The sequence below is a fragment of the Heterocephalus glaber genome, unplaced genomic scaffold (assembly GCF_053883595.1).
Source record: "Heterocephalus glaber isolate CG9 unplaced genomic scaffold, H.glaber_assembly_v1.0 deba00000594, whole genome shotgun sequence".
Classification (NCBI taxonomy): domain Eukaryota; kingdom Metazoa; phylum Chordata; class Mammalia; order Rodentia; family Bathyergidae; genus Heterocephalus; species Heterocephalus glaber.
Genome location: NW_028258151.1, coordinates 33054814 through 33067494, shown reverse-complemented (window position 1 = coordinate 33067494; position 12681 = coordinate 33054814). Strand labels below are relative to the sequence as shown.

The following is a 12681-nucleotide window of genomic DNA, read 5'->3' as shown; positions in this document are numbered from 1 at the left end:
CGGGCCTGGGACCAGCAACCCCCACATTACAACCCCGTAGCCTCCCCCATGCACCAACCTGTGCAGTCTTCCCACCTCCCTCCTGCACAGCACTCATGGGCTCCTGCTGCCCACAAGATCGCATTCGCTGTCTGTGTCCCCAGCTGCTGTGCACAGGGAGGAGAGGGCCCATAGGACTGGCTCACAACCACGCCCCCAATGTCGTCCCAGGAATCGGGAACACTTGATACTGTATACGTTAACTGAGTGAGTATAGCCCTTCCTGCTGCTCCTTCCGTTGCCTGCCTGGAAGAGGCACCAATGGCTGAAGCTGCGGCACTGTGGGACCAGCAAGCAGCAGTCAAGAGAAAATCAGAAGAGCTGGCTTGGGGATCATGAAGCCACCAAACCCAAACCACCAAGGCTCCCCTCCGGGTCTCTGGTTAGGTGGGAAAGACGCACACTTATGGGGCCAGGATGTAGCTCAGTGGCGCTGCGCCTGCCTTGCAAGTGCAAGGTCCTGAGTTTGATCCCCGGTACAAAAAAAAACAAAGATACACACCCACTTGTGTTAGTCACATAGTTGAATTTTGTATTACAGGCTGAGTAGCCCTTGTCTGAAATACTTGGGAGGAGAACTGTTTTTGATTTTGTAGTTTTATGAATTTTGGAATATTTGCATAAATGTTACTGGCCAAGCATCTCAAATTGGAAAATCCAAAATCCAAAACATCTTTTTTTCCTTTGTGGTGCTACAGACTGAACCCAGGGCCTTTGCTCTGAGCTAATCCTCAGCCCTTTTTAATTGTCTTATTTTGACACAGCTGAACTTGAACTTCCATCCTCCTGCCTTAGCTTCCCTGAGTGCTGGGATTACAGGCGTGCACCACACCTCGCTCAAACCTTTTTGGATTTCAGATCATTTTGGAGTTCTGGCTTAGGAATATTCCACATGTACTAGTGGTCCCAGACAGTCCTAACTGACACGTAAATTCAATCATTTAATCTTTGCAACAACAACCTAATTATAGTGGCTATGTAGTTTGTACAAAAATCATGTAAACCTTAAACTGTTTTTTCTTGTTCAAAATACCTTCCTCACTGCCTGAATTCAATTCATCTTTCAGGCTCCTAGCGCCAACCTGTGGTGTGTCCCCTCATCACGCCAGCCCATCACGGGCTCCCTTTGGATCCCTATCACTCGCCTAGGAGTCACGGGCTATTTATCTTCTTTTTTCTAGGCAGGCTGTTAGACCACTAGGAGGGACAGCACCCCACACTACATATGTTTTAGGCTTTCTCACACATCTGCTGGCAATAATTTCATGCTGTACTGGACACCACCAGCTGGTAACCTCTCCCCACTCAATCCTCCCTTACGTTCCTCAGCCTCTGCTAACCAACATTCTACTCTCAAGTTCATGAGATCAAGTTTTTAAAAAATATCCCAGCCAGGCATGGTGGTGCATGCTTGTGATCTCAGCACAAGCTGAGATTGACCCAAACACTTAACCTCTCTGTTCTTTGAACTTGCCTGAAAGTCAGAGCAGCAGCCTGGCAAGTTCCAGACTCGAAGTACAGAATGAATTCTGCTCAGCATCACAGGGACAAGATAACCGGGAGAGTAGTATCTCCGGATTGGTCCTCCCGGGGACAAGACAGACAGTCTGCTCATCAGCAGTGCCAATGTCAAGGAGCCCAGAAAGGCTCACCATCTCCCCGGGCATACAAACCTAGACCCCCAACCAGATGGCCCCAGTGTGCCCAGAAATGAGAGAGATCTGGAGAAAAGAACCAAACAGCTCCATTGAGAAGTCACCTTCCACTCTATTGGCGCAGAACTGGCAGCCAAGGGACAGCCTGGCAGGATGACCCAGGGAGGACAGCAATTTATAACTCCTGAGACAGGCATAAACTGCCTTTCCTGCTTTGGGGAAGGAGGAGACATTTTGTATGACCTTCAGAAGGTTTCCAAAAAAGACGTGTCTGCCAGGGATGCACGGAGCTGCAGCCTGGGGAAAAGGTGAGAACAGAGGAGCAGCTATGAAAGGCAAAGATGATGGCAGGGCTAGGGCCACTGTCCTCAGCACAGCCCGGCCCTTCTTTGCTGGTTGCCCATGCCACACAGCTGGTCCCCGACAGCTTCATGCCCAGGTCTCTTCTTTTGTTGGCTCTGACTCACTTTAACAGGTAGAAAGCACCCAAATTATAATTTGCTTCTCCCTTCACTGGCAAACAAAACCAAGGGCTTCAACTTTTAAATTTCCTTTCAAGGGCTAGGGATTTAGCTCAGTGGTTTTGGCACCTGCCTCGAAAGCGCAAGGTCCCAAGTTCGATCCCCGGTACCAAAAAAAACCAAACAAACAACAACAAAAATAAATTTCCTTTCAAATTTTAGAAGGCATAGATGTCAGAATGGTGGCAATGTTGAGCTGAAATCCTAAACACCATGCAGTCCCCACGTAGGTCTGTGTCTAGCTGAGGTCTGACCTTCAGCCACCAGGGAGCAGTTTCCAAACCAAGCCCCACCCTGCTCCCACCTTCCTTCTCAAGGATTAAGTGAGGTCACTCACTCTCAGGCGTCCTTGCTCGTGGGCTCGGGGGCGGGCAGCTCTGCCACCCTGGCTCGTTTGCTGAGTTCTTCCCCAGGTGGCTCCTCAGCTGCTTCCAGCTTTCGTTTGGGGGATGCTGGACCATCAGGTAGTGACCTGGGGCCTGCAGGGAAGCGTGATAAAGAATCAGAGATGGTGCACACAGTCTCGATGGCCCCCTATGCTGTGCAGCACTGCTCTGTGGGGAAAGGGAGCCCGAGGCCCCTTCAGCCATTCCCTCCATCCCTGCGCCCTTCTGCTGGGGTCTGGCTCCAGCGTCCCCCTCCATGTTCCCAACCCCGAGGACCCTGCCCCACCACGTTCTGTCCACAGATCCGCCACCTCTACAGTCACATCCTGAGGCCTGCTTTCCTCCTGTGCTTCCACACAACAGGGAAATGAAGGTTTACTTAGATTGGTGATTTGGGGTGTGCCCGGCTCTGCATCCTCTTGGAAACTGATTCTTCCCCAACCCCTCTGGACCAGGCAGGCCTAGGACCCAGCCTGGCTTTCCCTGCAGCAGTGACCTCGCCTGGAGACACTGAGGAGGGCTGGCCAGGCCTGGTGGCAGCAGGCTGGCTTCTGGGCCTCAGATCCAATGGCTCTAAGCCAGACTGCTCAGCCTGTCTGCTGTCCTCGCTCTGAAGGTGAGGCAAGCCCTGTGCAAGCCTGGAGTGGTCTGTAGAGTGGCAATGGACAGGCCACTCCCTCAGCGTCAGCTTGGCAGGCAGACTGGAAAGACCTTCAAACTTCACCCCAGTTTCACATTACTGTCCTGATTTTCACCCTAGTGGTTCAGGGAGGCGCAGGGCGCAGCACACCTGCCTATCTCCTGCCTGGACACTGCAGTCACCTCCTTGCTCACCCCCTGTCCCCACCCCTGCCCCCCACCCACTCCAGCAGTCCAGAGGGGCTGTGGAGCCTCTGTGGGTCCTGGTGCACCCTGGAGTGCTCGGGAGACAGACTGACGCTGACACAGAGCCTGCAGGAGCTCGGCCTGGCTCCTAACACCAGCACTGCCACGTGGCTGCCCGCCTCCCTTCCTCTCCAGTGGATGGGATCTGCTCATTCCTATTCTGGGCCATTTTGGGCCATTACCTCTGCCAACAATGTTCTTTTTGCAGTTCTAAGAAGGGCTGGCTCCTGCTAATGATGTAGGGAATAAGCCACTGTTCAGAGAGGTGTTTCCTGGCTGCTCCCCTCTAACATGGCTCCAAGGACCCCTCCCTGCAGCCCCTCTATACCAAGCGCCTCACCTTCACTGTGCCCAAGCCCCTGTTATCTGAACCAGTCTTTCTTGGTTCCCTAACCGCTGTCTGTCCGGCAAATGCAAAAGCTCTGCCAGGCAAGTACTCACTTCAGCCTCAGCCCTGCCTGACGGAGGTGGAGGCAGAGGGCGTGGGGGGCCACAGGCGGCACAGGCCGGCCACTGCCACTCACCCGTGCTGCTGCTGCTCCCGGCCTGGCTCAAGGTGGGCTCTGCCACAGGGTGGCTGAGGTCTTCCACACAGGAGGGGACAGATGCCAGTAGACCTGGGGGACAGGGGGAGAAGGAATCAGTTCCCCAGGAGGGTGGCAGGGCAGGAGAAACAGGCAGGGGGACAGGACCATGACACCGAGGTTGTATCCTTTTCTTCTGCCCCCAATACTCAGGAGGTCCAATCCAGTCCAGCCCAAAGGATCCTGTCCTCGGAAGTCTGCCAGCCTCTGGGAGAGGGCACTCGGCTCCCTCGGCAGATAGCTGGAGACCCCCATCTACCCTCTGGGCCTGCAGGTGCTGTCCCACCCTGAGGAAGCTTGGAGATGGGGTGGACAGCAGCTCCTTACAGAGGCCCCGGTAGCGAGAGAGCTGCTGGTAAATCTGCTTCATGCGCTCAATGTTGAGCCGGCTGGTCTCGGCATGGTTGACGATGGGCCGTGGGTAGTCCACACCGATGATGCACTTGGCTGCCTTCTGAACCGACTCTGGGGCGTTCCAGGGCTCATAGATGTACCGAGAGGGGAACCCTTTCAATTTCGGCAGGTATCGCCTAAAACACACACAGGACGGCCTGTCAGCACACCTAGTCCCTCCATCCTAGGAGGGGCTACAGTAGTCAGAAGCCTGACAGTCTGGCTTGCATCCTACCTGATATAGTCCCCACTGGGGTCCGTGCGGCGGCCGAAGCCGACAGGGCAGTAGCAGTGGAAGAACTGCTGGAAGAAAGCGCTGCAGGACAGCCACATCCAGCTGCCCGCATTCACGCTGAAGTCCGCATCCAGCAGCAGCTCATCGAATACCTAATGGGGAGGGGCACAATCAGCCCCCAATCCTTGGGGACTCCCTGCCAAAGTTCCTCCCAAGTCACTGCAGCACCCTGAGGAGCCAGAGCCCTTCTGCCCAGGGCTGGCCTCGAAGAGTTTGGAGGGGTTCTCCTGGACCCAGGGATCCCACCCCATCCCCAGCCCGGTGTGGTTTCCCTTGCTGGGCCTGAGCAAGGGGACAGGCCAGCTGCTGCTGGGAGGGCACTCACCCGGACCCCGCTCTCCCAGCTGACCCAGAGGTCCCCGCGGGTGAGGAAGCAGGCCACGGCGTGCCGGGCCAGGTGGTGGATCCAGCCCTCCTGCCTCAGTTGGGTCATGATGGCGTCAATCCAAGGGAAGCCTGTCTTGCCCTCAGCCCACTTGGCCAGGGCTTCGGGGTTGCGGTCCCAGGGGATCTGGATGCAGATGGGGTTCCCCTCCATGCGGTCAAACCTGGGGTTGTTGGTGGCTGCTGTGTAGAAGAACTCTCGCCACAGGAGTTGCCCAAACAGAGACAGGGGAGGCGTGCTGTTCCGCTTCACCTGCGGGTGGGGCAGCACAGCCATGAACAGCTGCAGGCTCTCAGCGCCATGGCACTCGGCTATTGCCCAGAAAGGAATCAAGCCTCCACACCTTGGCGGCTCCCCCGACCCTGCGCAGAGGGATCATCCCCTAGAACAAGAGCTACTGGGTGCCTACGAACCCAACACCCAGGTCCTGCCCATGCCAGGCCACTGCTCTGAGCACGAAGAATGCTGCAGAGGGGTGCCAGGGAGAGGGACACTGTCCCAGGAATCCACTACAGGCCCCAAACTCCTTGAGACTGGCTGTGATCCTTGTTCTAGGAGTTCCTGTGGCCAGATCCACTTTCAAGAAAGTCCAGGGGAATTTTTGCTTCTTCACACATAAAAAACGCTCAGTCTAGATTTGGATAAATAAGCTATATAAAATACTATGCATCTGGGAACATGAAGGAATCAGGAGATCAGACCTCCACACAAATACTGACTCCCTACGGTCACAAGACTCCCCACGGTCACAAGACTCCCCATCGCACTTGCAAAGCCTCCCCACACCACAAAGTCCTGATATTGGCAAGGATGGAGAAATGAGATTAAAAGATGTATGGGCCAGGGATTTAGCTCAGTGGTGCCGCCGCTTGCCTAGCAAGCACAAGAACCCGAGTTCGATCCCCAGTACCAAAAAAAAAAAAAGATGTAGACACTGGGTGATCAGAGGAATGGGAAGGCTGGGCATGCTGTCCTCTCTCCTTCGGGGGTGGCTCACCACAGGGTCATCTGCCTCTTGTCTGTGTGGCATGGCCAGGCATACAGCCCTTCAGCCATTCCCTCCATCCCTGCGTCCTTCTGCTGGGGCCTGGCTCCAGCCTCCCCCTCCACATTCCCAACCCTGATGACCCTGCTCCGCCGCGCTCTGTCCACAGATCTGCCACCTCTACAGTCACATCCTGAGGCCTGCTTTTCTCTTGTGCTTCCACCAACAGGGACATGAAGGTTTACTTAGATTGGTGATTTGTGGTGTGTCTGGCTCTGCTCCCTCTTGGTTAATTTTTTTTTTTTTTTTTTGAGACAGCGTCTTATGTAGTTCAGCCCGGCCTTGAACTCATGGCGATCCTGCTGCCTCAGCCTCCTGAGTGCTGGGATTACACACATGTGCCACTACGCCTGGCTTCTGCTCCCTCTTGGAAACTGACTCTTCCCCAACCCCTCTGGACCAGGCAGGTCCAGGACCTAGCCTTGCACCCAGGGCCACAGGGAAGAGCCTTCTGCAGGGTGCCTGAGGGCCCAGAGGCCCTGGCCCACCTGGCTGTAAATGGGGAGGGCATGTGGCCCTCTGTGCTCACCTTTTTATACAGGTCCCACAGGCGGTAGTAGAAGAGGCGGCAGGAGAGGCAGCCAAAGCGCAGGTAGGGGCTGAGGCCTGTGGGGCTGGCCAGCAGGGAGTTGGCATTCATTCGGGGTCTCTCGTAGTTGGCAACCCAGGCCTGCAGGGGGAGGGGTGAAGCAGACAAAAGGAAAGGTCTGGATGTTACAGAGGGAAAAGCCTGCACCCCTGGTGGCTAAGGCTTTGGCCAAGGAACAGCAAGCCACCGAGTCAGGACTTGAACACTGCACCTCCTGCTGCTTCATGCAGATGAGATGGAACCACCAGGCAGACACCGAGGCTCAAGCTCTTGCTTGAGCGTGATACTTTGTCTGTGGTATGAGGCCAGGTGTAGTGGAGCACTATGGGAGGCTGAGGCAGTAGGATTGCATGCTCTAACCCAAGGTAGGCAATTTAGCAAGACTCTGTCTCAAAAAGTTAAAATAAAAAATAAAAGGGCTAGGCATGAAGCTCAGTGCAAAGCACTGGGTTCAATCCCTAGTACCACTCACTCACCCCTCCAAAAGCAAAGAAGAGAAAAGAAATGGTAGTCCGATCGGGAATGAGTTATTTAGTCCCTCAGCTACTCATCTATTAAATAAGAACAAAACTTCCCATCTCTGCGGATTAAATGAGACATGAAAGGATTCTGAAGGCAATGAACAAGCTATAACTGTCTAGAAGGAAGAAAAAGCCTCCTGTGTGCTCTGCTCCTGCCCCGAGCAGCGGGCCTGAGGTTGCTGATGTATCTCAGACATCAAGTAACTTCTCATCACTGTTCAGCAGCGGCCGGGTGAAGCAGGGAGCTTCCGACCCACTTCTGGGACCAACAGAATCATTTATTTCTGGGGCTGTTTGCCAGCTAATGTTGTTTGCTGATCTTGTTTTATCATCAATAGCCCTGGCCTTGTGCTCTACTTTCCAGCCTCGAGTTCCACGCGCTTGTTCATCCACCCTCAGCAGCTGCCGAGCAGCACTTACATCACCTTCTGGCGGCGAGGACAGGAAACCCGAGGGCTCTGTGCCCCTTGGGGTCGTGGATGGGCTTCTGACCGACTCCCATCTCTTTCATTACTAATAAAGAACTACTTTCCCTTTCTCACCTCCTGCCACCCTCGCACATTCCTTACTCCCTCCTGAGCCCCCTGCCACCCTTCACAGACAACTGTCCTTCCTTCTGGTCTGGACACCAAAGCCATTAGGTGGGACACAGCTCAGCTTCCAGCCGCAGCATCTGCATCATCTCCTGCGTCTCTCTTCCTCCTCCCTCATGTCCCTTCTTCTTCCTTCTCTTCTCACTCAGTCTCTCCTCTACAGGCCCCACTCCAAGAACACTGCAGAGTGATCTCATTTCTCCTCTCTGCAAACCAAACTAAACCAAACCAAAAACAAAGGACTTCTGGTACCCCGTGGGCTTCCATCCCAGGCCTTCTTTTCTCCTTCACAGCCCACGGCTTCACAGCCCATTTCCCCTCCACCTCCACTTCTAGCCCACTCCTAGCGGCTGGCTCCTGCCTTTGGTACTACACAATGCTGGTGCCACCTGTGACTTTCATGCCACTGAATCCTGTATTTTCTGTTCTTGTCTTTTTGGATCTCACAGTGGCACTGTAGCCAACTGCCTGCAGTCTCATTTCCTCTGTTCCTTGGGCTTTAGTGGTTCCACACTCTCCTAGCTGCCTCCTAGCTGGCTGGTTGCTCTGGGCCTTTCGCAGGCTCCACCTCCTCTACTTAGTTTTTTTTTTGAGACAGCTATGTAGTTAAGGCTGGCCTTGAACTTACTATGTGTTTAGATTGGCCTCAAACTTGTGGTGATTCTCCTGCCTCAGCCTCCCAAGAGCTGGGATTACAGATGTGTTCCACCACACATGGCTTTTAAACCTACTGCCCCCCTCGAAAATACATTGCCATGTCCAAAGCACATGCCTGGCCAACACCTCTGACTGTCCCCTCTCCTGTCAATTCCGCTGCCCAAATATTTCTTAAATCTGCCTTTCCTGTATATTCTCAACTGTGACCAATGTGGTCCTGTCTAAGGTTGTATGTAGACAATGGCAATAGTCCCTGACTGGCCCCCTGTACCTACTCTCGGCCCCTCACTCTTGCTCCAGCTGGGCCCAGAGCGATCCTGTTGCTCTTAGGACAGAAGCCCAAATCTGGCGCACATCACATGGCTTAGAAGCCCCCACGCCTACAGCTTTGCCTCTTGCTGCTCTTCTCTCTGCACCCTGCTCTTTTTTTGGTACTGGGGATCGAACTCGGGTCCTTGCGCTTGCACAGCAGGCGCCAAAACCACTGAGCTAAATCCCCGGCCCTCTGCACCCTGCTCTTAGCAGCCCTCCAATACACAAGCCCTCTGCCTGGAGCTGGTCTTCCTCCCGCTGCTACCCAGTTAGCTGCTGCTTCTTTCTGGTCCCCACCTAAGCACTGGGAACAGACACTGGGTATCTCTGTCTGCACAGCTTAGGCCGTCCCAATGCCCTGCCTCGTATTGTTTCGATCTATTTTAAGTGAACCAGAGACAGAAACCCTCATAAACATGAAGCTTAATGAATTATTCCAAGGCAAACAGCCATGTAATCATCACTCCAGAACCGTCATCCTTTCCCTAACAAGTGACTCCGAACCCTTATTTTTATGGTTACTTCCTGAACACTTGAAATGTTTACAGGCATGTTTAGCACTGGTATTTAAACAACTTAAATGCTACTTAAATTTGTTTTCATTGTGTTACAGTTTAAATGGAGAATGTCCCCTGAGGGCCTCATGGGCTCACCTGTGGGGCTTCTAGAAGGGACTGGACCAGGGGGTGCTATAGCTGACCTGCTGGTAGGAGGTGGGATCAGGTGGGCTGACTTGGGGTCCATCTCCCTCCCTGCTCCCCCTTCCTCTCTCTGTTTCCTGGCTGCCACAACATGAGCAGCTCTTCCTCCACTATGCCCCTCTGCCATGCCATTCTGCCATGCCATTCTGCCATGCCTGGTTGGAGCCAGGCAACCATGGACTATAACTATGAGCCCAAATAAACCTCTCCTCCTTTATGTTGTGGGTGTTCAATCTGTGTCTTAGTAACAAGAAAGTGACTACGACAAATGCACACACTTGCTGCCACCTCTGTCTTCTCCTTTGCATTTTTCTGTGGGAGAACCCAGGCCATTGGACCGGTGGAGTTTTCCAGGCTGGACATGCTGGCTGGACACTCATGGTGCAGTTCAGTGAGTCTCTCTGTCCTGCGTCAGCAGCAAATGGGTGGCTCATAGCAGAGGCTGGACTGGACTCGGGGCTGACCCTTTGGGAAGTCTACAGGGCACGCGAGGCTTGAACGTCTCTGACTGTGGTGCTGGTGGTCATGAATGGATAATGTGTCACCACTGAAGTTTTATGGCAGGGTGCTTGTCCTCATCTACTATATGCAACCCAGCAGTAAAGATTATACAGTTGGCTTCGTCATTTTGGGTAACAGCATCTATTTTCTTGTGGAGAACCAACCTGCCTTATTGAGCTAAGGCCATTCCCAACTCGGGGAGTGGGCTCATGACATGAGTCTAGCCAGGAAAAGGACCCGATCCCAGCCACAGTGACTGAGTCAGGGAAAGTCACACGGCCAAAGCCAGGCTGAGAGAAACACTTGGCATTCTTCCTGAAGCTTTTGGGGAAAGAGGCAAACCTTCCTCTGGTGTTGCCAAACAGATGGACAATAAGCTTGGTGACCACCTTTGCCTCTGCTCAAGGAAAGTCTGCCTGAGAATGGACTAATACAGAGGAAAGCAGAACTGAGAGATGCAGATCCCTCCTCTGACAGCATTCTTTGGACACTGGTCCAGCTGTGACTGAAGGCTATGATTTAGACTCCTGCTTGTGTGCATTAGAAACCTTCCTTTCCCGAAAGCCAGCTGCAACAAGAAACAACTGCTACGATCCTTGTGTTCTTCATTCCCATAGCCCCTATCCCCTTTCCTTTGTTTTTTGGTACGGGGATCGAACTCAGGACCTTGTGCTTGCAAAGCAAGCAGCTGCACCACTGAGCTAAATCCCCGACGCTCCCTTTCTCCTTTCCTAACCCTAAAGGCATCTATCATCCCTTGTTTAATGTCATCATCTCTGGTAAACTCTGGAGACAGGTTCCATTCCTATCTTGTTTGGCAGTCTTTGCAGCAGCTGGGACATCCTGGTGTGAGTGGCTGCTCACATCAGATCTGGAGACTAAAACAGTTAAAACAGACCTAGATAGGTCCAACTCCTGCCCACCCAGCACCTCTGCTCTCCCAGATATGCAGGACATGGTATTTCCTCTGGCCTCCTCTGGGACAGAACAGATCCATGACATAAGGGCCCATGACAGAAGAGACCCTCCAGGGGGATGTGGAAAAATAACTCCTGCCTTGGTGATCTGAGGGGCAGTCCTTATAAAATGCTTTTAAGGTAACAAAAACTACAATCCATGAGGGCATAGATTAGCTCTCTACATTTTAAAGTTTTCATTCTGCCATTCCATTTGTCATCTCCATCCTCTGCCCCTTTGGTCCAACTTTTGTTTCCAAACTGAGCCCAAGAATTGCTGGCTAAAGTTCTTGATGTCGAAGAGAAAGCTGGTCCTCCTGCGGCCCTTGGACTCTGGTCTCATGCCTCCAGTGTGCAGGGTTGCTTCTGGCCCTGTTCTCTTCTGGCCGCTAGGCACAATGCCTTGCCATCCAAGCAGCAATAGAAGTTATGACTAAGCACCAGCTGCAAGGTAGGGCAGCAGCAACTAACAGTTCCCGGTCAGTTGCTCCCAGCCACAGGGTGGGGGGATGTGTGCCATGGTTGAGGGGTGCCTTTGGGCCAGGGCCTCGTTTCTTCTCTTGCCAAGAGAATGGGCCGTCTACTCTCCAGGTCCAAGCAAATGGAAATCAAAGCCCTGGAGGAGACCCAGCCGGGGTGGGGGTGGGGGGCACGTGTGGGACATCGACACAAAGTAATTAATCTCAGACTCCTGTGACTAGATACCCTCTTAGTATGGGGAGCCTGCCCACAGATGCTGTACAAGAAAGCCAATATGGTGTGAGGTTTCCAAGCACACAGGCCAATGTCTCACTCTACTACTCACTAACTGTGTGACCTCAGTAAGCCCCACTTCTGTAACCCACAAAATGGGCCACCTAATACCTACCTTGCAGGGCTGTTAGAAAAATAAAAGGCAATAATGCAAGCAGGTACTTAAGCCAGAAATACACCACCCCATGGCCAGCAGGAGGGAAGGACTCTCTAAACGGTAGCTGCTATTGCTGCTGCTTTTGTGGTTCCTATTTTTGCCACCAGGAGATTTCTTCACTTTCTAATCAGTTGGTGCTAAGAGGCACCAAGAGACGCGGACCGGACCTGTACCATATGCCCTCCTGCATGGCTACTGGCACCTGCAGTTCTAAGGCTCAGAAACAGGTCGTACCTTCCGTTCCAAGTGCTTATCCAGGCGGGCCAGGGCTTCTGTCTCTCCTCCTTGCCAGACAGCGGGGCCGAGTCCTTCGGTGGGGAACCCTGGAAGAGGAGGAGCCAGTCACAGGCCTGGAGGTCTGGCCACTTCAGCCACAGCTCATAGCTCATACGCACTGACCTCTTCTTTACACTGTGAGAACTGAATTGTGTATGTTCTTGTTCTTGACGCTACTGAAACCAACAGATAACCCTTAAAGTTTTAGCACTTTCTAGGTCATCTCCATTCTCTTCCAATTATCATTATTTTCTCCTGTTTCCCTTGCCTTCGCTGGCTGGGTCCCTCACCATTCTGGGCAGGTCGGAACAGTCCTGGACTTCCTGCCCTTTCAGACGAGCTGGAAATGAGTGTGGTTTTCAGGTCAGAAAGGTTAACTTTGTTCAGATCCAGAGACAGAAAGGGGAGGCGAAGCGGAGGGGGAGAGAGGAAGGCACCACAGAGTCAGTGCATGGAGACAACGCTCGTTACCCTGTA

At 53.2% G+C, this 12681-nt stretch overlaps 1 protein-coding gene across 2 annotated transcripts in view; it reads right to left on the bottom strand.

Moving 5' to 3' along the window:
• Cry2 (cryptochrome circadian regulator 2) overlaps window positions 1–12681 on the bottom strand; it is a 29956-nt gene that overhangs the window by 5429 nt on the left and 11846 nt on the right. For both annotated transcript variants that reach the window (XM_004851964.4, XM_021264296.2), the window contains 7 exons: window positions 12163–12251; window positions 6718–6858; window positions 5084–5395; window positions 4699–4850; window positions 4398–4600; window positions 4011–4103; window positions 2553–2694 (listed from right to left, as the gene is read on the bottom strand). In XM_004851964.4, coding sequence (XP_004852021.1) covers window positions 2555–2694; window positions 4011–4103; window positions 4398–4600; window positions 4699–4850; window positions 5084–5395; window positions 6718–6858; window positions 12163–12251 — 1130 coding nt within the window. In that variant the 3' untranslated portion in view covers window positions 2553–2554. The remainder of the gene's footprint in view (window positions 1–2552; window positions 2695–4010; window positions 4104–4397; window positions 4601–4698; window positions 4851–5083; window positions 5396–6717; window positions 6859–12162; window positions 12252–12681) is intronic.